Below are 19,934 nucleotides of genomic sequence, written 5' to 3'. Positions count from 1 at the left end.
GGGCTCTGCACATGGCCCTGAGCTATAACTTCACCCTCGGGCCGCCACAGTTTACCAGGTGGCACGTGCCACCCCTCCCCGCCAGCGGCAGGAGAAAGGCTGTTGGACGGAGGCCCGGAGTGGGGAGGGGGACACAGCCAGCTGACCCCAGAGCCCTGAACACCAGGCCCCGGCGGGGACTCACCCAGAGTGCCCCTGTTCAGCGGGACTCGCGTCCGGGACCCGGGGGTGGCGGCGGGACCCCCCGCGGGGCGGCGCCCGGTGGAGGGCTCAGCAGACAAGACAGCACCACCTGCCGCGCTGGGGACCCGCAACAACGCCCCCCGCCCGCCCGGCCCGGGGACACTCACCGCCGCCTTCGGCCTGCGGTCCTCTCGCGCCGCAGCCTGCTCTGCGCGCTGGCAGAGTTGTCTCGGGTCGCCCTCCGCGCTTTCCCACGGGGCGGGGGCCTGGGCGTCGGCCAGGCGCGCTCACCGCCCCGGCCCCTGGCGTCTGCCATTCCGCAAGCCTCCGGGCGCCTCGCTGGACCCGGGCGCCGCGCCAGGCGGGCCTGGGCACCACCCCACACACATCCCTTTACTACCCTTCTCCCCAGTCAAGAAGGCAAAGCCAGAGGCAGGCACGCACGCTGAAGGGCTTTACTTTTACTCCAAGTCCAGTGCTCCTCTCCTTTACCTCCGTCACCTCTGGATAAGAACCTTCCTGGGGAAAGCAAGCTCTATGATACAAGTACCTTTTCAGCCTTATTTATTAGCACCTATTGTACACAGGGCACTGAGTGCAGGCGGCCAGAGGAGACTTCTGCACCCTGGAAGCTCATAGTCTAAGAGGAGGTGGGTAATAGGGGGAATGATGTAAGGGCCCTGAGAAAGACGCAATTTGGGCTGGAGAAATCCAGGGTGGCTTCCTGGAGGAGGAGGAAGTCTTTGAAATAAGCAACATTTATTTTTAGATGATAGTGGAGAAGGATGCTTATTGGCATAGAAAGATGTTCAGTTTGCATGAAAGAAGCAGTTTACAGAAAAGTTCACACATTGTGATTCTTCTGAGTAAAAGATGTACGAGCACATAAATGCCTAAGGGGGAAAAATGGGAGACATACCCCAAAATATTAACGCAGTCACATCTGGATCACAGGATCAGTGGAGGAGTTTTTTCTCTTCCTCTATGTACTGTTACATACTATGCAAATTTTCTACAGAGAATGTAGGTTAATTTTGTACTCAGAAAAGTGCAATACACACAAATTAAGGGAGAAATTTTTGTAGCATTTTCTCAGCTGGTAGGGATGAGCAGAGGAGGAAGAAGCTGCCAGGCCCACATGTGCAGGACCTGAGTGTCAGAAAGCACTCTGCCCCGTGGTCTTGGATCTCCAGCAAGCCCAGGACAACCAAGTACGGGGACAGAGCTGGGAACCATCCTAGATGCGGAGACCAAGACTCAAGGAGGCCACCATGCGGCTTGGCCAAGGTCACCCACTGGTCAGGGTTGAGCTGAGAGGAGTTTTCCCAGCCCCCTCCCCCTCTACCCCCCTCCCCACACACCACAGTCTAACTGCTACTAATTGAAGCCAACCCCTCCTCCCCCCTCTGCCCTCAGGGAGTTTCCTTGGCTGGACTCCCCCCGCAGGGCCGGCCTCTCTGAATCTCAGTTACCATCCCTGCCGCCCTGCTGGGGCAGCTCAGCACCTGAGGCAGATACAGGCAGAAAAAGGGTCATTGATCTCAGATCTCACCAGTGGGGAAAGAACAGGTTCTGAGGGGCAGCCTGCAGTGGGGACAGAAAAGGGGAGCTGAGGGAGGGGGAAGGCAAGGGTTCTGGGAGCCAGGAGGGGGCTGGAAAGGAGGTTGAGCCAGGATGTCCCCTGGGAAGGAAGCCAGTGTGGCCAAGGCTGGAGATGGGGGGGGGGGCGGGGGGCGGGCGGACGTAGCCTCCCTCAGACTTCATAACCTGGTCCTCTGGCTCTGAGATGGCAGCCTCTGTCAGGGGAGCGATGGGGCAGAGGATTAGTGGGACAATGATTGGGACATGAGGGACAGATGTGGGAGCCACGGGATGAGGGAATGGGGGCTCATCTCACATCATGGGGACATTGTGTCAGCATTGGATTGCCTGGTCCCTGTTCCCCAAAGATGTGAGCATGGTAAGTGGGCAGACAAGCACAGCACTACCTCATACCTGCTGCCCTCATGCCAGAGTGAAGCAAAGACCAGAACACCCTGGGGTCCCAGCTGTTTGTCCACTCTTGAATGACGGGATGGAGACTGAGGATTAGAGTCAAACAGACCTGGGCTCCAATTCCAGCTTGGCTGCTTAGTACCTACTTGACCCGGGGCTGGTATTCAAGTGGTCCAAGCCTCAGTGTGCTCATCAGTAAAATGGGAGTAATTCTATCAACGAAGACAAGGCAAAAGCAGCTCCCTGCAGCTGTGCACAAGGCACGTGTCCAAGGCACTCAGCGCTATGCCTGGCACACAACTGGTAACAGCTGGCTTCCAACCCGTTTTCTATCTGTGGAATGGACACCCATTTGGCACAGCCCCCATCTCACCCTAATTCCCAGGTCTAGAGGTTCTGTTAGTAGCCATGGAATGAAAAGCTCTGAGGGTGGGTATTGGGTGAGAATGTATTCAAGATGCTTCCATTGAATTATCCACTCCAGGAAGACACTTCCCACCCCACTGGGTCAGGGTTAATCACATTAGCCTCCCCCGCTTCCCTACACAGCCAGCCAGGTATGTGCACCTCCCCTCCAGCTGCCTTTGAAGTCTGGGGCCCTTTGATGTGAGGGGGGGTGCACCAGCCTGGGATCCTGCCAGCCCCATGGTCAGTGGCTAACAGGGCACAGGGCTTGGGGACTTTGGAGATGCAAGTCCCCCCACCCTGCCTGAGTTACCCCAAGTGTGGGCTTTGGAGCCAGAAGGCCTGTGCCCAAATTCTAGCCCTGCCATTAACTAACTGCCTGACCCTTGGCAAGTCACCTAGCCTCTCTGCGCCTCAGACACCTCATCTCTAGAAAGAAGCCAACAGAAGCAGCTACCTCATGGGTTTGTGGGAAGCCAGAGAGAGAAAGAGAAAGAGATGATGCTGTTTCCCAGCTTACCTAGTAAGACTCGCTGGAAGACAGGGGCTCCTGTCCCGTGTCTCTAGACCTACAAGACTTCGGTGTCCCAAGGGTTTAGTGCACTTCTAAGCTTTAGTAGACGTATATTCTATCAAGTATACTTCTATTTCAGAAATACGAATGCTTCAAATTGACAAAGAACATCAACGTTTGATTATCTAAACCTCCTGTTTATTTAGTTTTACAAATTTTGAATAATAACTTTTATAATTTAAAAGTTTATTACACTTACATTCATTTTTACAGCTTTAGTAAGGTGTAATTGACACACAACAGTTGCAAATATTTAAAATTTACTTTCCGGTAAGCTTTGTCGTATGTGTCCAACCATCACTACATCAGGATAATGAACATATTTCTCACCCCTACAACCTTCCTTGTGCCCCTCTGTAATTCCTCCCTCACCCCTCTCCCCAGACAACCTTGATCCACATTCTGCAACCGATGTGCTTGTCTGCAAACATTAGTTTGCATTTTCTAGAATTTTATATAAATTCAATCACACAGTAGATACTACCTTTCGTCTGGCTTCTTGACCTCAGCACCATCATTTTAAGATTCGTCCTGTTGCATCCAGCACCAGTTCGTTCCTTTTTATTGTCGAGGAGTGCTCCAGTGTCTAGGTACACCGCGACTTCTTTATCCGGTCACCCCCGATGGCATTGGGGTTGTTTTGAATGTTGAAAAATGAAATTTTAATTTTAATGTTTTTTGAAGATAGCCATGTTGACTGAAATAAAAAAATTAAAAATCTATTATTAAAAATTCACAAAACTAAATAATTAAACTATCAAAGGGTGGTTTTTGTAAGTTTCTATCATTTATACTTTTGAAGCTATTAAAGCTTAAAAAAGCACTGGAAAAAGCGCACTATGACTTTTGGGACTCCCTTTAGTTTTACTAAGTGCCCCGGGGATTATTATGATCAAGCAGTTTGGGGAAACACCGAGCTACTGGCGTATATCAAGCCCTTGGCACGGTTGGTGCTGGCACACCGTGAGCGCTCCCTAGCAGGCCTTACTCCCACAGAAAGCACTTCGTTCTGAGTGCAGATTCTTTTCCTCGCCCTCTACACACACGCGCGCACGGAGGCTTCTGGCAGCCCCAGGCTCAGCTGGGTCATCCAACTCCAGCTCAGCTTCGGCACCAATGCCTCTCAGTGGAGGGGAGACGGGGACGTGGGAGGCAGGAGGCAGGGGTGGCTGGCTGCGCTGTGGGAATCCCTGAGAAGCTTCCGGGGTGGGAGGAGAGCATCCTCCTGGTGGTCTCTCTGTTTGTTTCCCAGGCCAGGCCAAGCCTTCACCTCCTGACCCTGTGGGAACCACAAGTGAGGCCTCGGCTCCACCCAGGAGGGGCTGCAGGGAGTAGGAGACTCAGTTAGACAGCCCTGGCCCCTACCAGCTCCCTGAGGGTGCTCCCAGCCCTGCAGGTCACACAGCTCCTGCAAGGATCACGAGAGAGAATGGCGGTGAGAGGTGGCGTAAGTGATGCACAGAGAAGGCGCAATAACATGAATCGTGTTCATAAGGAGCCAGGAGCACTAAGAAGGCATTCTGCTGACATTAAGACATCGGTGTGCCAAGACAGGCGCATATATTGAGCATCTACTGTCTACCCCACCACATGCTCAGGAGAGTGAGGGGGAAGAACTTGAAACCAGAAGCAGCTAGTGACCTACAGGGGTTTACGTCCTTTTGGTGGCCACCGGATCAAGACGTGCCTCCCTTAGCCTCGCCGTCTTACCTCTGTGTCCCCCAGTCCGGGGGCTGGGTTAAATGTATTCATTCAACGTATATGTTCTGAGCGCTTGTATCAAGAGCTGTGCTGGGGGTTCTATGGCGAACTGAACAGACAGGCAATCTGGTTTAGGCCAGTGCTGGGGGAGGGGAACAGACAAAATAAACCAACAGCACCAAACCAAACAAGCGGATTTCCGACCGTGAAAGTGCTGTGGAGGAAATGAAGGAACAGGGTGAGGTGACAGAGTGCAGGAGGTCAGTTTAGACAGGGTCAGAGGGAAGGGCCTCTCTGTGCAAGGGAGGCCACAAATGACTGTGCTGGGACGTGGTAGTATCCAGTCAGAATGACTGAGGGTCCATCACGGCTTCACCCCTGGCTAGGTCTTCCATCTCAGGCAAGCTGCTAAACGCCCCGAGCCTCAGTTTCCTTACCTGTAAAATGGGAGTAAATACCCAATGTCCTCCCTAGGGGTGAAAGGAGGGGTCAACCAGATGATGCAAGCACTTACTAAACAATAGGTTATTTCCATCTCATCAGCCTAGGCCAGGTACTCACAATCCATGGGTTAGTCCCTGTGGAGGAGGACACGGGGCAGCCCAACCCAAACACTCCTGAGCCTGCGTTTCCTAACTGATTCCAGTGTCTTTCTCTCATGCAGCACATGCAAGGGTCTCAAACTCGTTTGTCTTCAGGGACAGGCAAATGGGCATAAGAAGCTGCACCTTAGAGAAGAGACCTTGCCTAAAGGAAGCAGGTGCCATTCAGCATTAGGGACCGTTTGCCATGTTGAAACGAGGGCCAAGACCTTTCCACTTCTCAAATGATGAAAAACCTATTTCATGCAAAATCTTAAGAATTTTCAGTGTTGGCAATTTAAATAAAAGCCTTTCAAAATACCGCTGGAGGCAGACAAAACCCTGCTATCAGCCGAGGCTGGCTGCAGGTGCGGGGTTTGCAACCTTGCCAGGCCCCTCGCCGAGCACTCTGAAGAATATCCAGCAAACTGCACTCCAGGCTTGCTGGCGGAAAACAACTAGGGGCTCAAGGACCTCAACCCGTCAACAAAAAGCAGCTGGGTCAGAGCCTGAATGGGGCAGGGAGGGTGCCTGAAGGCGGAGGGAGAGCACCTGAGGAAGGCTTGGAAGAGGAGATCCTTGAGCTGGAGTCTGTGGGGTGAACAGGAGTGGTCTGTGTGAAGGAAGAGGGGGCTGAACCGTCTGGGCAGAGGAGGAGCAGCTTTGAACTCTGGGGAAGGGTAGGCGTTTCCATGGGCCTGGAGTGCCCTTGGGGTGCCAGGGGATGGTGGGGGAGGGCCGTACGGGGTCTCCATCTCCAGATCACGGAGAGCCACGTGTGCTCAGCAGAGGTGCCGACACAGCACAGCTCGGCCCTGGGTGTCGGCCTCCAAGCCCAGCAGCGGGGGTAACAGAAGGGGTGGGCGAGTGCCGAGGATGGAAGCCAGAAAGAAGCCTGTGCTTCGACCTGCCTCCATCATCGCAGTCATTCGTTTAGGCTGACGAGGACAGCAAGCGACAGTCAGTTATGAATCAGGGGCTGGGCTTCGGAGAGGAACGAGCTGGGAGCCGTCCCTGCTTCCAGGGAGCTCACGGTCTGCTGGCGGCGACAGAAGAGGCTTAGACAACTGCTCTACAATGCTTTACTTTGAAGAGGGCTTGGCCCACTTGCTGGGGAGCTAGTGACAGGGTTGCAGAGGAGGCGAGTTTTAGGCTGTGTCTTGATAGCTGAGTAGGAGTTTAGCAGGCGGATAAAGTGGCAACAGTGGGAGGCTGTGTGCAGAAGGAGCACGTGCAGGGAGAGGTGTGCGGGGCACCTGCTTCAATGAATACGGGATTCATTCACCCACTTGACATGTATTTAGTGAGTTCCTGTGTGCCAGGAGCTCTGCTGGGCACTGAAGGGACATGAAAAAGCAGATGCCCTTCACCCTTACAAAACTTACACTATTTAATTCCTCCCTACCTCAGTGTCCCCATCTCTGAAATGCCTTACATGCCTCACAGAGCTTCAGCAAGGGCTGAACAGGATCACACAGGCTTCGATAGGCTGACATACATGGGAAGACAGCCAGTGTCACCCTGACATAGAAAATGCTCATTGAATATGCGCAGAACTCAACAGCCGTCCTGCCTTGGCTCCCCGAGAAGCCAGCACTTGGAGTTCACCTGCCTTAGACTCACCACATAAGCAGGTTTGTTCAACGAATGAATAAACAAACGACCAGATGTCTATGCACTATGCGCTTTACTCACATTGACTACTTACAACATTTCTGTCAGGTAGATAGTACCCTTTATCTCCATTTTTCAGCCCAGGAAGCAGAAGATTCAAGATGATACGTGACGGTCTAATGTGCCCAAGTGGTGACAGAGAAGGATCCAGATTCTGCCTCCTGGCAGCCTGACCTCACTGAGCCTGGCACTTAACCACGCCGCATAACGTTGCTCATGTCGAAGGAGGGTCCGGAACAGCCTGACGGAAAGCATTCGAGAACTTCAAGGGACTTTGCCCCCCACCCTCCAGCCAGCCGGGATGGCCCTCAAAGGTTATCTCCCAGGTCAGGTAATCTGTCGGTCAGTCTGTCTGGGGCAGGGGAAGTGAGAAGGTGTCACTCCCTTCCTGGGTAGAGGACACTTCTGGTCCTTCTTGCGGAAATGCATCCTGGATGAATGAATGTCCTGAAAAATGAGAAGGGTTGCTGTCAGCCTCTGTCTTGAGGAGGGGACAGAGACTCGAGTTCTTCCAGGGTGCCAGAGCTGGAGAAAGGTCAGTGATGGCCGGGCCTTGACAGAGTCGCTCTTGCTGGTCAGAGAGCACCTCCAGGCCCCGACACAGCTCTGGACCAATACACATCAGAAACGAGCTGTCTGCGCTCACAGACCCTGGGAAAGCCCAGACTTTTATCTGAGAGTTTTTTAAGGTCTTTGTACAGGGCACATGTTCACCCTCTCATTGATAGGGAAGCAATAGGGCTAAAAGCATGGGTTTGGGTAACGAGCAGACCTGGCCTTTCACTTACTGGCTGTTTCCAGTTGTAAATTTGCGGCCTTGAGCAAGTTACCTTCTTCCCTCTGAGCCTCTGTTCTCTAAGCCCTGAAGTACAGACGATGATAAAATCAATGCAATCATTAGCAGAGTGCCTATTGCTTTAGGTGCTCAATAAATGGTAGCTCTTGTTATTATCATTCATTTTAACTGAAACATTTATCGAGCATCTACTATGTGACACATAGTGCTAGGGACACAGGATGGATAGAGCGGTACCCTCAATTTCAAGAAGCGTCTGGTCTGTATGGGAAGTAAATATATCGTCTTTGTTGTTCCTTCTCCAATCTTGGTGGATAAGACTGCTTGTGCCAAATGTCCCTGTTTAAACTGGGACCACCTGGATTCCAGGACACGTGGGGACTGCGGAGACCTGGGTTTTGGGGGGGCTGACTCCCATACCTCTGTCTAGCTGTCTGTACCTCCCGTGTTGCCATTCTTCGTGTTCTTCATTCACGTGCTCCCGTGTCCTCGTCAGGGGCTCCCACAGCACTGACGGCGATCTCTCACTGTGTGAAGGTGCCTGTGCCTCTGCGGGGGCTCTGATGCAGAGGGCCGGGGCTGACAATCCAGAGCCAGCGAGCCCCAGACTGGGGAAGTCAGATGAGAACCACGGTGCACCCATAATAATACCTATATGCATAAGGCTTTACAAATACACCAGGTTTTAGAGCTTGCAAACCATTTTAGCATTCGTTTAATTTACTCCGTATGGAAGGAGGTATTTCCAGGCATGTCTTACAGATGAGGAAGCTGAACGCAGAGAGTTGGGTGCCAATCTGTAACCCAGCCCACCCAGGTTTTCAAAGTTGTCTGGGAAGACTCACAGGGGTGCGTGTTAAACACACAGATTACCTAACCCTCTCTCCAAATTCTAACTCTGAAAGGTCCGGATTGGGACTCGGGAATCAACAGTTTAACAAACAGCCCAGGTGATACTTACCTTCGGGCCAGTCCGGAAACATGCCATTCATTGATTTATTTACTTAAGATTCTTTGGGGCCCAACCAAGACATGCACTGCGAGGAGAGCACGATGAACAAAACAGTCCCCAACTTTAAGGAACGAACAGTTGGCAGGGTGAGCAGGCTGTCTAGGTCCCGTGGCCGGTGTGGGTCTGCAACCCGGGTCTCTCCTAGAAGAGGTCCCTTCCTGCTGGGTGGGATGGCTTCCCCCGACACCGGTTCGGAGCTCCTGGCTGAGCTGGCTGGGCCTCCTTCCATTGTCTAACACCTGCTCATGGCTGGGGTTCTTTGGAGCTGGCAGCATCCTGTGAAAGGAGCCGAGACGTGCCTGGCACAGAGTAAGTGTTGCAGTAAATGCCAGCCAGCTGCTAATGTGCTTGTCAGGGCTTGGAAAGGGCAGAGGGGTGGGGGAGAAAGAGCCCTCCTGAGCTGAGGAAGACAGCTGCGGCCAGACAACGGACTGGGATTTACATTTCTTTAAAGGTAATTCCAGCTTTGACCTGATTCTGCACCTGGAAGGGAGGCCAGGCCAGGAGCACTGTTGTGCAGATGAGGAAAGCAGAGCCCGGAGAGAGGGAAGTGGGAGGTCCTGAGCGGAAACCCGAGTCTCCTGGAGTAACTGCCCGGCGGGCAGGGACTGCAGGACATGGACAGCACTGGCAACACTTTTCCTGAAATCACCGGGGTGCTGTGCACCTGTGAAGACAAGAGCCTGACGACACGCAAGTGTCCCCTTCGTGAGGGCCAGGGTCACCCGGGGAGCTACACCCCAGGCTCTAGCTTCTGCTGAATACTTCGCTTTTCCGATGGAGAAGTCCGTCTTTCATCCTGGTCAGGTCACGGGGACCCTCTGTCTTCCCTGGGAGAGCACTTCCATATTTGAAGCAGGGTCCGTGTGGCTTCATCTAGAGCTCACCTTTGTTCCAGCAACTCCTGGTACCCAGTAGTTTCCCAGAGGCCAGCCCTCCAGACGGGCCTTGCCAGATAAGGCCAGGGGTGCTCCCAGAGGCCTTCTGGACAGTGTCCTGGAAGGCTGCACAGATCTGGCCGGCTGAAGCACCCTAAGCCAGTGTAGGGCTGCAGCCTGCTTCAGAGTCCCCAGGGTCCATGCCATTCCCTACCTGCTCCTTGTTGAGCCTGCTCCATCTGCAGCCTGAGGACAGGAAAGGGCAGGGGTGCCAGGTGAAGCAGAGTAAGGAAGACACGATTCTGACCTGGGAATTAGTTTGCCAGCGACAAACCTACTACGTCTCAGAAACAAGGCCTTTAGTATCTAGAGTAGCAGGGTGCCAGGATGCCCCGACCGAGCAAAGTAGGCGGTCCCTGGCCCTAACGGCTCCTCCACCTCTGGGGTCTCCTCCCTACCAGGCTCAAGGCACGCCTGTCCTTAGCAGGGGCTCCCTCTGGGGTCTACCCCCCTCCCCGGGGTGGGGTGTATACGATCTTAAAGCTTTCCCCTCGGAGGAAGGGCAGGGGCGGGGCGGCTGCGAAGACCCAGGATATAAGAGGCGGAGGCGCCGCTCCCAGGCCCGCCGCCCACCATGCACGCCCGCCGCCTGCCGTTCCTCCTGCTGCACGCCGGGTGGGCCCTGCTCCAGGCGGGCGCCGCGACGGTGGCTCCCGTGCCCCTTCGTACGCGTGGGGAGCCCTCGTCGCCGTCCCCTCTCGCGTATATGCTGAGCCTCTACCGCGACCCGCTGCCCCGGGCAGACATCATCCGCAGCCTGCAGGCGCAAGGTGGGCTGCCCCGCCCGGCCCCGCCGAGCCGCCCGAAGCGCCTCGGGCCGCGTCCTGCCCATGGACTCTGGAAGGATCCCGAGCGGGCCGGGGGCTGGGGCTGCCGCGGTCGGGGGCGTAGCGACGCGCTCGGAGGGCGCGTCCAGGGTCTGGGTCTGGGGGGTCTCGACGTCTGCATTGGCTCGGGGCGCGGGGCTGGTGGATGGCGGGGATTCTGGCGTCCGGGCTGTGTCCTGGACGGAGCCCTCTGCGTTCCGCGTTCTGGTTTAGAATGGCTAGGTCGCGGTACTGTATGCTGGGTGGGAGCCCGATCGCGCCATGTAGCCCTGAGATCTTGTTAAATTACGTAACCTCCGGGCGCCTCGGTTTCCGCATCTGTAGAATGGGGAAATAGTACATCCCTGACAAGTCTGTGGCGAGGGCTAGGTGACAAGGCACAGAAGACGCTTACCCAAAACCAGGCATAGTAAGAATAAGTGGTCGCTATTATTGCTACGATTATTTTGTCTTGTCGAATTTTTTTCATTTTTCATTTTGCGAGTGAGGGTGAATGGGTCCCCGGGTCTGGAGTTCGGAGTGTCTCAGGCTGAGAGCGAGCTTCGAAACCTGGTATCAAGCATGTCCTATCAGGGATCAGGGTTCAGAGATCTGAGATTAGAGATGGGGCGCCCCGACATCAAGAACTGAGGCAGGGTTGGGTCCTTGAGCCCGGATGTCGGTGTCCCGGGTGACTCCGGATTCGGAGCCTAGATTTGGCGGCGGGTGGGGGGGACCATGGTGACCTAGGAGTATTGCCCACGAGGAGGGGGCAGCTCGTTCTGGATGCCGGGCGCGGCGGACAGGTGGGTGTTGAGCAGAGGGAGCCCTTCCCGTGGGGTCTCTTTCCCGCAGGTTCCCTTCCCCCGACGCAATCCACATCCTGGCGCCTGGGGGGGGAGGGGTGTGGCGGGATGGGGGGCACAGAGCCCTGAACCTCCGCTCCTCCTTCTGCCTGCCGGGGGCCAGACGGCCTCCCTGGGGCTGGGTCCCAATCCACATCTGATGATTTGATCTGACTGGCCACCCGCCGGCCCCTTGTGGTCTGGGGGTAGGGGCTCGTAGCTCCCTGGCCTGCCACGACTGGGGTCAGACGCTGATGACCCTCTCCGGAAGGGTCATCTGGGGACCAGCCAGACACACCCGAGGGGCGGGGCACTTTGAAAATTATTGGAGTGCTAGACGTCTCTGCCAGAAAGCCGCAGGGGGGTGGGACTGGGCAAAGGGGGGATGCACTTTTCCAGTTCACTGCCTCCTCCGGGAGAGTTCTCGAAGGTTTGTGGTGACTCGATCACCTGGGAGTCTGGAAAACTGGGTGCTGGGCCCTCAAACCCTGCTTCCCAATCCCTTGTGTGTCCCTGGCCTTTCAGTTGATTCCTCTAGTTTTCTCTTTTGTTAGGGGACAGGCTGGCTTTCTGCCTCATCTGTGTGTGTGTGTGGTAAAATATGCAAAACAAAATTTACCATTTTAACCATTTTTAAGTGCACAGTGGCATTAAGTACATTCACATTGTTGTCAATTGGTGTGTTTTTTAAAAACAGCCAGAACAGCCTGCCTCGGGGAGGCTGATGGAGAAGCGATGTCCCAAGCCGGCTCCTCTCCCTCTTGGGTTTCTTTGTCAGCCGCACCGGCCCAGCGGCAGTGGGTGTTGGAGTCTAACCAAACTGGGTTTGCGTCTTCGGCTGTCACTGCTTAACCACCTTCACTCTGGACCTTCGGTTGGTTTCCTCCTCTGCAACGTAGTGCTAACAGTGGCGGACGGTTAAGGTGACAGTGCTTGTAAAACACTTGGGTGGAGAAGCAGTTAGTGGGAATTCCCTTTATAATTTATAATACTGTAGAGTGGGCACTCGGTGTCACACGCACACCCTCCGTTTCTTTGGAGTCCGTCACCTTACTTGGCCCCGGCACCGTGTGTAAGGAGGGAATCCAAGGGCAGGAGCACAACCACTTCCTTCTTTAGAATTGGAGGTGGCTCAGGAGTTCCCTGGGGCCTATGTGGCCAAGTCTGCATTCAGTGTATGGATGGGTTTCAGGGTGTCCATGGACCCCTTCCTCATGCCCAACCCCAAATCACATTTATTGTGTAAGTGCAAGGGGCAGCTTTTTCTGGGGAGAGCATTCTTAGCTTTCCTCAGGCATCATTGACCCCCAACAGATTAGACGTCCCATTCTGAGAGGAGCTGGAGCCAACTCGAAGAGAACCTATCAGCACTGTGTCCCAGGGAGCCCTCGGCTGGGGGTGGGGTGTGGAGTCCCAGACTCTTCCAGCAGGAACGAGTAATGTCCTCCTTGCCTCTCCGTGCACACTGCCCGTCCTGGTAACAGATGGCTTCGTTCCCCTGTCCAGGTCTCTCACTGCCAGGACACCTTCCTTTCTAACTTTGGGCCTGGGCAGTAATAAGGAGGGGTTGATGACGGCCAGCGTTGATTGCTCTTTGGTTGTTGTGCTCGGCAAAGTTTACATGCATTATCTCAGCAAATCACAACACCTCTGTGAGGTGGATACTGTCACCATCTCCCTTTTACAAAGGGAAACTGAGGCCCAGAGAAGGCCTCAGAGAGTACCCTGCCCATTGTTAAATGGCAAGTGGCAGGATTTGGACCATCACAGGAGGCACCAGGGCCACTGCTCTTAACCAATGGATGCCTTCCTCTGAAAGGCCATTTGTGGAACTTGAGATAATACCTTTGTATCTCCTGGTGCAGCTGGCCAGGCGTTGCCGCATGTCCCACCTAATACCCTGGCGACCAGGTGGTGCTGCAATGGGCACTGGCTATGTCAGCCTCCTCCCCACACCTCTGGGGAAGAGTCGCTAGTCAGGGGCCGGTTATTGCCCCCTGCGGGTGCTAATGAGGAGGGAAGTGGAAATTAAGTGAAAAAGAACAGCTAGAGATGGGCTGGGAGAAGCTGCCCGGGGGCTGGAGCTGGGAATTGCCCCCTTCCAGTGCAGGCTCGACTTGCAGAGAAATTCACTCTCTGACCAAAGATGCCCTATGAGACGTTAAAGAAATAAACTGTTGTGTGTCTGCCCAGAGCAGCCCTAAATCTGAGATCATTTCTCCCTCTGGCGTCTGTTCATGAAAGGGCTACTGCTTTTATTTCTAGTGAATCCCTAACTTTTATTTAGCAATAAACCTTCAAACCTCTTTATTTCCCTGGGTCCTCATGATTGTGCAGAGATGGGTAGGGCATTACTATTCCCATTGCAAAGAAGAGGAAACTAGGTTTGAAAAAAAGTTAAAGATCACTTTTAGGTGCCCTGAAAATCCACAAATACGTCCTATTCCCAGACACCAGACCAAATCAGTCCAGGACTCAAATAAACGGGATGTGCTTCCTCCATATTCCTCTTCTGCAGTTTGGGTTTGGTTGTCTTGGGTGGGTGGAACAGGCCTGGGGGGCGTGTGTGAATGACTTGGGGCGGGAGAGGTGGGTGCCCTGCAGGCAGGTAGGAGAGACCTCTGGGTGGGAAAGTGCGAAAGTCAGTGCAAAGTCAAGTTTAGAACGCCCATAGAAGCCTAATTGTAAGCTTGCCAAAAACTCCTGAAGTTTCTGCCTTCATCTTTAGGAACTGGTGGGGAGAAGGTGGCCAGTCTTTGGCTTCTGTTGCCTGTTCCTCCCTGAGAACCACGAGCTTTTCCACAGTATGCACACAACTTCCTTGTGCCTGTGGGCCAGGTCTTTCCAACGAGCACGCAGAGCCTGGGAAGGCGCTTGACTCCAGGGTCGCGGGTGAATTTAGGTCCGAAAGCTCAGGGCTTGGCCTTAGACTGCGAGTGTGAGGGGAGAGAGGACGGGGGAGGCGAACCCATCTAATTTTTACCCATTGTTCTCTGGCTGCGGAGCGTATTGAGGGAGGACGGCAGATCCGTGGGTTGGAGTTTGGGCTTTGCAGCTGGACAATCCACGTTTATTCTTGGCTCTGTCTGCCACCTTCCAATGACACCTTGGGCAGGTGACTTAACCTCTGTGAGCCTCAATTTTCTTCATCTCTAAAATGGACTCAATAACGGCCGCAACTCATAGGGTTGAGTGAGGATTAAGAGAGAGGATTTATATACGGTAAGGGCTCAAGCAGGAGCTATGGTTGTTGTTACCTGCCGTGAGGCTGCAGGAGGCCCCCACTCACCCTGCTTCCTTCCTGGTTTTTCCCACCCAGATGTGGAGGTGGATGGGCAGAACTGGACCTTTGCTTTTGACTTCTCCTTCCTGAGCCAAGAAGAGGATCTGGTGTCGGCTGAGCTCCGGCTGCAGCTGTCCAGCCCTCTGGACCTTCCCCTTGACGTCCCGCTCTCCATTGAGATTTTCCACCAGCCGAAGCTGGAGGCGGATCAGGACCCAGCCTACTGCCTGGAACGTCTTCGGATGGACCTGTTCACTGTCACCCAGTCCCAGGTGACCTTTTCCTCAGGCAGCATGGTCCTGGAGGTGACCAGGCCACTCTCCAAGTGGCTGAAGCACCCTGGGGAGCTGGAGGAGCAGATGTCCAGTTTGGCTGGAGAGTGTTGGCAGCAGCCTCCCACACCGCCTGTCGCTGACGTGCTCCTCATGCTTTACTCCAACCTGTCCCCGGAGCAGAGGCGGCTGGGTGGCTCTACCTTGCTCTGGGAAGCTGAGAGCTCCTGGCGGGCCCAGGAGGGACAGCTCTCCCGGGAGAGGGACAGGAGGCACCGTCGACATCACTTGCCAGACAGAAGCCAACTGTGTCGGAAGGTCAAGTTCCAGGTGGACTTCAACGTGATTGGATGGGGCTCCTGGATCATCTACCCCAAGCAGTACAATGCCTATCGCTGTGAGGGCGAGTGTCCTAACCCCGTGGGGGAGGAGTTCCATCCGACCAACCATGCCTACATCCAGGTGCGACCCCAAGGCCTAGGGGAGGGGAGACAGTAAGCTGATGGGGAGAAATGGCCATACTGCCAGATCAGGGCAACAGGTCTCCAGCTTTGCTATTGAGTTACTGTGTTCATTCGTGCAGTTGTTGAAGCACCTACAGTGTGCCAGGTCCTGTGCTAGGTCCTAAGGATATAGAGATGACCAATGACAGCATCCTCAGAGAGCCCACGTGGAGTCATGCCCCATTGGGCAGCCTTGAACACATTGCTTTCCTAGGACTTTTTCCTTATTGTTCATAAAGTCAGGAGTGGAGGGTGTAGACCAGTGGGTCTCAGCTCCTCCACAGCCCTGACATTCTAGGAAAGGAAGTTCAGAATCTGCAGTTTGGGGATAGACAGGCCTGGGTTTGATTCTTACTTATTAGCTGTGCAATATTGATCAAGTTGCTTACTCTCTGGGCCTCAGTTTTCCTACCTGTAAAATGGGGATAGCAATGCATATTTCATAGGGATGTTGAAGGGTTAAATGAGATGATATGCATACCACGTGTACAGTAGATGGCAGATAACAGGCCTGTTTGATGTTGTATTATCATTACTAGAAGTCTGTGATTAACTGATAAAATGGGGGCCATGTTTATAGGGCCGTGGTTGAGATAATATTGTTCCAGCTACTGTACTTTTGCTGCCTAAAACAGGAGTTAGACACCCATTTGGCAGGAGTAAATAAGGCCAGAGGCTGTCACCAGGTGCCACTGTCAACCTAAGTTCTAGAAGGTGGTGGAGGGAGAGGAATGGAAGGAGAATGAGATGGAGAAAGCAGAGAATAGAGCCTAATATGGTGGCCCTGCCCTGCTCTCAAAGGTCATATGGAACCAAAGTGTTTTTACGTCACTCCATGAAGCGTAGACTCAGAACTCTTGGACCCATAGTACATCCTTCATGCCAAGCCTCAGGCGGGCTTGAGGCTCTGGGGAGCACATGGGCTGAGCTCATGCAGTGGAGGCACTGGTGGGGGCCAGCACCCTGGAGAACCTGTCCTGGGCAAAGGCCCTCCTGAGCCTCTCCCAGGCCCCTTTGCTCCACCAACCTACATGCAGCACGATCAGAGGGAACCACAGACCCAGACAGTCCCGGGCGCCAACTCTGACACTTTGATCTGAAAAGACATCACTGGACCCCAGGGACAGGGCCCAGTTCCGGAAAGCCCAGGAGTTGTTACCTTTTCTCCCATTGACTCTGTTTGCCCTTCTCTGGGCAACAAAGCTAATCCCACAGGAATTTCCGCATGACTCTCTTCTGCTTCATATTTCTGGAACTAAACCAGGAGTTTCTTGGAATATTTTTTAAACTGGTATTCACTCTAGACCAGAACAATAGAACATGTAAGTTAGCTACTGCTCTACCCACATATAGCTTTTAGAAATCTTCTATTTAAAGGCTGTTTTAAAAAAAGATAAAGTTATTTTAGGTGTGAAGGTTGATGATGTATTGGCATACTGATTCCTTTATGAAAACACTCTCTTCTATTTTTGTACCCAGAAACTGCTTTTAACGCTCTGTAGCTTTTTCACCCTTTACCCTGAAATGACACTCTTCTGACTTGACTATTGGCGTGTGAATTGACCCCTCTCCTCCCTTTCACAGAGCCTGCTGAAACGGTACCAGCCCCACCGGGTCCCTTCCACCTGCTGTGCCCCAGTCAAGACCAAGCCACTGAGCATGCTGTACGTGGACAACGGCAGAGTCCTTCTAGACCACCACAGAGACATGATCGTGGAAGAATGTGGGTGCCTTTGAGATCCTGGAGGGGTGTTGGATTTGCCTGTGCCCTGGAAGGTTGGGAAGCTCCTGGAAGACACATAACCATCTGATCCAATGAGGGCAAACCAAGAGGGGAAAGTTGCTCTGTCCACCAGACCTGAGGGCTGCCCACTGTGTTCATGAAAGCTCCGTGGAGCCCAGCCGCCGTCAGGAGAGGGAGGAGGAAGCCTGGGATGTGGGCTTGCTGGGTCTTCTCTTTACAGGACAGACAGAGGCAGTAAAAGCACTAGTATGAGAGTTCTGTATGTGACTTTTTTTAACCTGTGAACCCCCGGAAATTGTATGCAAAAGTTGGGGCATATGTACATTTATTTTTGAGGTGGGACAAGGTTGTTTATAACTTTTATGTATTCTCAAAAGCAGTCTTTGACACCCCCCCCCCAAAAGATTAAGTATGACTGTGTTGAGTTAAAAACAGTTGGCTCTCGTTGCCTCAGGCTGGGCCGGGGAGCCCCCACATCTTTCTGGCTGGCCAGGAGCAATCTGTTGGCCTTGTCCAGAGGCTCCCTGGAGTGGATCTCTGCTAATGAGTTGCACAAACAATAAAGCCATTGTATGGTCCTTCTAGGCCAGCTGGTGCCTTTGAAGGGAGGCAGAAATTCGTCCAAGAGAACTGGCCACCTTGGACTACAGAGCTGGAGCTCTCGGACATCCCCGAGCCAGTCTGCTTGAGCAGACACAATCCGAGTCTATTAAAGCTGGCGACAGTTCATCTCCATCTCTCAGTGCGTACTATTAATGGGGCCCCTGAGCTTCCTATCCAGTGGAGGCCCTGCCCTGGGTGGCAGGAGACTTGGGTTATGGTTGCAGCTCAGCCACTGAGGAGCTGTGTGACCTCAGGTGAAAAATTCACTGCTCAGCCTTGTCCTGTGAAATGAAAGCAGGTGGATCCCAGTGCATTCCTGTTAAACGGCCATTGGCAGGCTCAGAAGAGGCGTGAGCTTTAAGCCAGACTGTCCTCTGGGCCTTATGCCCATCTCCCTCTAAAGCTTCTGAAGCCTGCTGAGCCTTACCTTTATCAGCTCTTTGGTTGCTTAGGGTCCTAAGACTGGCTTAATTTCAGATTCCACATAGCAGCACAGCAAAAGGAACCCAAGTTTTCTTGTAGGAATCTCTACCACCAAACACCTGAGCACAAGTCTTCGCCTTCTGGATGAAAACACCCAGGCAGCGATTCTGCTTTTCTCTTATCAGCTAACCTTGTTGAGCATTGCCAAAACAGAGGCTGTATTTTTTTTTGTTTGTTTGGTGGGGGGGTGGGGGGGTGGGGGGCGCGTTTTATTTTGAATGTGAGTCCACAGTAAATCTACCCCTGCTTTTCCAAGAAGCCCGTTGACTTGTGCTCCAGCCTTAGAAAAGGGATTCCCATCATATGGGAACCCTTGCTGGGTTTACAAGTGACTCAGCTGCAGCCTTGGTTGAGTCAAGGTAGTAATCCTGGCCCAGCCTCTCCCAGGGCCTGGGCTTAAGAAACCTTAATGCCTTGATGCAGCAACAAAGTTGATCCAGCTGCTCACTTCCTAGAGTGCAACTAGACCTGCTGGAACCACAATGCAGAAGGACAATAGGATTCTGCATCTGACTTGGAGAATTCTAACAACGGGGCTGGGGAGCCCTTGTAAAGTCAGCTTTTGTCCCATCCTCTTTCCTAAATGAGACCCCAGAGAGGCCTCGTGGCCTGGCCACACAGCCAGGAGTGGCAGGGCCAAGAGCTCAGCTCTGGTCTCTGGAGCCCCAGCGGCACTGCCTTAAGAGCATCGAGAGGTTCTTGCTCCCCTAGCTAGGGGTCAAGACCTTAGCCTTTGGAACCAGACATTTGAATCCCAATTCCACTATCAAAGTAAAGCTCTTGGGAGTGAAAATCCCATCCCAGGGCTTTAGAGCATCTTTACTGAGTAGGTGCCCAACAGGTCTTCTGTGGCTGGGGCCAGGAAAGAGAAAGGTCAAGCTATTTGTGGCTGCAGCGTGTGGGAGTGTTTACAGCTTGCAGCTCTACTGCCTCAGAGAACAAACCTCACTGACGACAAGGCATTGCCTCCTATCAAGCAGAACAGGCAGGAAACTGCACTTTACTGACCCTGCTAAAAGCTCAGTGTTTGCTGTTAGCAGCAGGGGCATTCTGCTGCCTGGCCAGAGGTATTTGGGGCCAAGCAACACAGCTCTACTCTGGACCACGTGCTGGTGAAGGCTTTCTAAGTTAGAGGAAATACTGCCTCTGAGAACTGAGTCCTGCCCTAACCTGGAGCTTCCACAGAAGAGGCAGAGGTATTTTAACTTGCTCTCAAGGCAAATGTAACTTCTACTGTTCCTACAGCAGTGCTAAGTCAGTAGCTGAGTGGGAAAAACTGACGCATTACTCTCCCTGGCTGGGGAAGTGGGTGGGCCCGGCAGTAGGTAGCAGTGGAGAAAAGGAAAGACAAGTAGGAGAAGCAGAAACAGAGCATACACCAGAGGCGGGCAGTGGCTGTGACTCTGGCACAGCACCACAGTTGGGGTTTAGCTCCATCTTGTCAAGTCCTCCATTTTATTAGCAGTAAAACCCTTATCCCTGTATCCTACGTTGCCTTTGAAGTTAATATCCCACTTGCCTTTGGACAGAATAAAG

General features: G+C 53.4%; 2 protein-coding genes across 5 annotated transcripts in view; one reads left to right on the top strand and one right to left on the bottom strand.

Moving 5' to 3' along the window:
• Positions 1-447, bottom strand: part of PALD1 (phosphatase domain containing paladin 1) — a 95,904-nt gene extending 95,457 nt beyond the window's left edge. Inside the window, exon 1 of one of the 3 annotated variants that reach the window (XR_011537958.1) lies at positions 351-447. The gene's annotated coding sequence lies outside the window, so the exon portion shown is untranslated. The remainder of the gene's footprint in view (positions 1-350) is intronic. The other 2 variants (XR_011537963.1, XM_070612062.1) reach the window with 2 other exon arrangements.
• A 9,938-nt stretch (positions 448-10,385) lies between these two features.
• Positions 10,386-18,512, top strand: NODAL (nodal growth differentiation factor). Of its 2 annotated transcripts, none has more exons than XM_070612015.1 (3): positions 10,386-10,629; positions 14,830-15,527; positions 17,153-18,512. In XM_070612015.1, exons 1-3 carry the CDS (start codon positions 10,434-10,436, stop codon positions 17,303-17,305), a joined length of 1,047 nt encoding a protein of 348 aa, XP_070468116.1. In that variant the 5' UTR covers positions 10,386-10,433; the 3' UTR covers positions 17,306-18,512. The 2 variants fall into 2 exon arrangements, with proteins under 2 accessions (XP_070468116.1, XP_070468121.1); XM_070612020.1 differs by lacking the exon at positions 10,386-10,629 and adding an exon at positions 10,931-11,471.
• The last annotated feature ends 1,422 nt before the right edge of the window (positions 18,513-19,934 follow it).

This window comes from Equus przewalskii, chromosome 1, assembly GCF_037783145.1.
Source record: "Equus przewalskii isolate Varuska chromosome 1, EquPr2, whole genome shotgun sequence".
NCBI classification, from domain to species: Eukaryota; Metazoa; Chordata; class Mammalia; order Perissodactyla; family Equidae; genus Equus; species Equus przewalskii.
Note: the sequence above shows the minus strand (reverse complement) of the source record. Positions and strands in the feature narration are given on the sequence as shown.